Source organism: Homarus americanus, unplaced genomic scaffold, assembly GCF_018991925.1.
Source record: "Homarus americanus isolate GMGI-L3 unplaced genomic scaffold, GMGI_Hamer_2.0 scaffold7989, whole genome shotgun sequence".
Taxonomy (NCBI): Eukaryota; Metazoa; Arthropoda; class Malacostraca; order Decapoda; family Nephropidae; genus Homarus; species Homarus americanus.
In genome coordinates, this window is record NW_024715771.1 from 13,209 (window position 1) to 16,901 (window position 3,693).

Here is a 3,693-nt window from a genome sequence, read left to right on the forward strand (position 1 = left end):
TTCACAACTTCATAAAATATCCGTAAGACATTAGCTATTGGAAATGTGATAAAAAAAATTTTTATTAATCCAGTGTGAAATGTATCTGTATTAGTGGTACAATCCTAATGGTCTCTAATCCTATTGATTAGGTGAGTTTAATCTGGGATTATTGAGATTAAAGATTAGGTGTGGGGTTTATTCTACCTGTGTTAGTCTCAGGTACGACCCTTATTGTAACAACCACGACCATAATTATAACAACCACGACCATGATTATAACAACCAAAACCATGATTATAACAATCAGGACCAAGATTATAACAACCACGACCATGATTATAACAACCACGACCATGATTATAACAACCACGACCATGATTATAACAACCACGACCATGATTATAACAAACACACCCAAGATCATAGCAACCACGACTATGATCATAACCGACGATTATAACAACCACCATGATTATAACAACCACGACCATGATTATAACAACCACAATGATCATGATTATAACAACCACGACCATGATTATAACAACCACGACTATAATTATAACAACTACACCCATGATCATAACAACTGACTATGATATAACAACACGACCATGATTATAACAACCACACCATGATTATAACAACCACGACTATGATTATAACAACCACGACCAAATTATAACAACCACGAACACGATTATAACAACCAAGGCCATGATTATAACAGCCACGAATATGATTATAACAACCACGATCATGATTATAACAACCACGACCATGATTATAAAAACCACGCCCATAATTAAAACAACGACCATGATTATAACAACCACGACCATGATTATAACAACCACGACAATGATTATAACAACTACAACCTTCATTATAATAACCACAACCATAATTATAACCACGACCATGATTATAACAAGCACGACCATGATTATAACAACCACGACTATGATTATAACCACGACCATGATTATAACAACCACGACAATGATTATAACAACCACGACCATAATTATAACAACGACAATGATTATAATAACCAGGAACATGATTATAAACTATGACCACATGATTATAACAACCACGACCATGAATATAATTAACCACGACTACGATCAGGACCCATTAATTCATAAATATAACAAACTATAAACTATGATTACAATAAATCATTGACCATGATTATAACAACCACGACTATGATCATAACCACGACCACGATTATAACAACCACGACCATGATTTTAACAACCACGACCATGATCATAACCACGACCATGAATATAACAACCACAACCATGATTATAACAACCACGATCATGATTATAACAACCACGACTATGATCATAACCACGACCACGATTATAACATCCACGAACATGATTATAACAACCACGACCATGATTATAACAACCACGACCACGATTATAACAACCACGGCCATGATTATAACATCCAGGACCATGATTATAACAACCACTACCATGATTATAACAACCTCGGTAAACTGTACCACCGAACTCGCCACCGGGCACGAAGGGCCCATGATCACGTGTCTAATATACTATAGGACTAGCTGTCTGTCTGTCTGTCTGTTTGTTCTGGGCAGCCGAAATGGCACAATCGTTTTTCATCAAACTTGGTGGAAAATCGCAAAAAAATTTGTAGAGTGGAACAAACCTGGTCCCATGTCGATGGTTTCTTTAGGAAGGCATTAATTAACCATTTTATTTACGCTGGGAAGCGATGCAAGTCTACGGACTTGCCGCACCCTAATTAACCGTGCAAGTCTACGGACTTGGCGCACCCTCATTCACTGTACACTAGCAGCAACGAACGCTCACTTTCACCAGAACGAAGGGCCCGCGATCACTTGTATAATCTAGAACATTTAACCAACTAAGCATAACACATCATTCACCCCTGCCTTTAAAACAACCCATCAGCATACAATTACAGTGTATAATCACCCAGATAGGACAGGGAGGAGGCTGAGTTGGCGATGCATCTGGCTGCCGATTTCCCTCGTGTTCCGCCATTTCCAGCTGCTCGTCCCTCTCAGCTACCGGGTGTTCATTGAAACATTCATCTAAACTTTGTTTAGGAACACGTTCAATGCTGGCCTTGTCTTGAAGTGTCTCTCTGCCTGATTCAACACCTTTGGATGCGAGATGGCGCAGAGACACTGTGGTTTCCCCTCCCTCTGGAATCTGACGCTCGCATATTGCGGATTAACATCAAGTAATTCCACCTCGTCCACCAACGGATCATATTTACTGTAACGTACTTGGAGCTTGAGATACACAGTCTTTTGAGTCGTTAACCAGGTAGGTATTGCCCTCCCACTGGCCGATCTCTGTTGGTAGCCAAACATCCATTCGTGCAGAGTGGTATTAGTGGCAGTTGACAGCAGCGATCGAATGTAGTGGAGAGCATCCACGAGGACATCTTCCCAATGAGTAGTAGGTAGTTTTCTGGATTTCAGCGCAAGTGTCACTGTTCTCCAGATGATGCCATTATAGCGCTCCACTTGACGATTAACCTGGGGGTTGTAGGCGGTCGTCCGACTAGAGGCAACTCCACGCTGATGCCAAAAAGTGCTCCAGTTCGCCCGACAGGAACAACACTCCACGATTGGAATGAATATAGGCTGCCATGCCAAAGATGGAGAATAATGAGCAAAGACATTTTATCACAGTGTTTGTCAACAAATCAGAGCATGGGAAGGTGAATGGGAACCTCGAATATTCATCAATTATAGTAAGTAAATAACCGATTTCTTGTCTTAGAAGGAAGTGGTCCCTTGAAATCCATATTCAGCCTTTCAAAAGGCTGAGTAGCTTTTATGAGAGTACCAGAGTCTGATCTGAAGAATCGCAGCTTAAGTTCCAGACATGTAGAGCAAGTGGCAGTCATCGCCTTTACGTCACTGATAAAGTACGGTAGATTTCTGCTCCGTACAAAGTGCATCATCCTTGTAACGCCTGGATGACATAAATTATTGTGAAGAGTCTGCAGATCATCTGTAGCAGATACCGAACTGCACATGCGTGAGAACGCATCCGCGGCAACATTTTCTTTGCCAGGACGATAGACAATGTTGTAACTGAAGCAAGATAGGTAAATTCGCCATCTAGTGATCTTCTCATTCTTTACCTTGCTCGAACTTTTGGGGTTGAACATGAAGGCGACTGACCTCTGATCCATGATCAAACGATAAATGTTTCCCAATGAAGTAGGGTCTCCATTTTCTCAATGCCTTTGTAATGGGCCGAGTTCCTTTGCTTCTTATTTATCATCAGATATTCTTTTCTGTTATTATTTTCAATTCTTTATATATATATATATATATGTAATATCCAGAAATTCCAGAGTAATTTCAAATGCCCCGCCATGAGTGATACTGAGCGTTCAAGGTCATCTGAGGGGAGGGAGCGCTGCGTGCTCGTAGCGAGAGATTGCGGAACTAGGCCTATATGATATTAAATGTGATTTACCGAATTAATAATGATGCGATTCATGAAGTTAAGGGACTATTATTGAATTTGAAATTATTATAGATCGTTTAGCAGTCTGAATAATGTTACGGGTGTCCCAAGGAGTTATTAGTTAGGCGGTAAATATATCACGTAGGCCCAAGCTAACGCCTTGGGGAGACGCGACTCTGGCTAGGCCCAGTCCCGGAGAGCATTTACA

At 40.6% G+C, this 3,693-nt stretch overlaps 1 protein-coding gene across 1 annotated transcript; it reads right to left on the minus strand.

Annotated features, from left to right (window-relative positions):
- Positions 1–1,972: 1,972 nt before the first annotated feature.
- LOC121857951 lies at positions 1,973–3,204 on the minus strand. The gene is given in 3 exon segments (XM_042354190.1): positions 1,973–2,584; positions 2,586–2,768; positions 2,770–3,204. Coding segments are annotated over 3 exon segments (1,116 nt in total). The 3' UTR covers positions 1,973–2,086.
- Between the last annotated feature and the right edge of the window lie 489 nt (positions 3,205–3,693).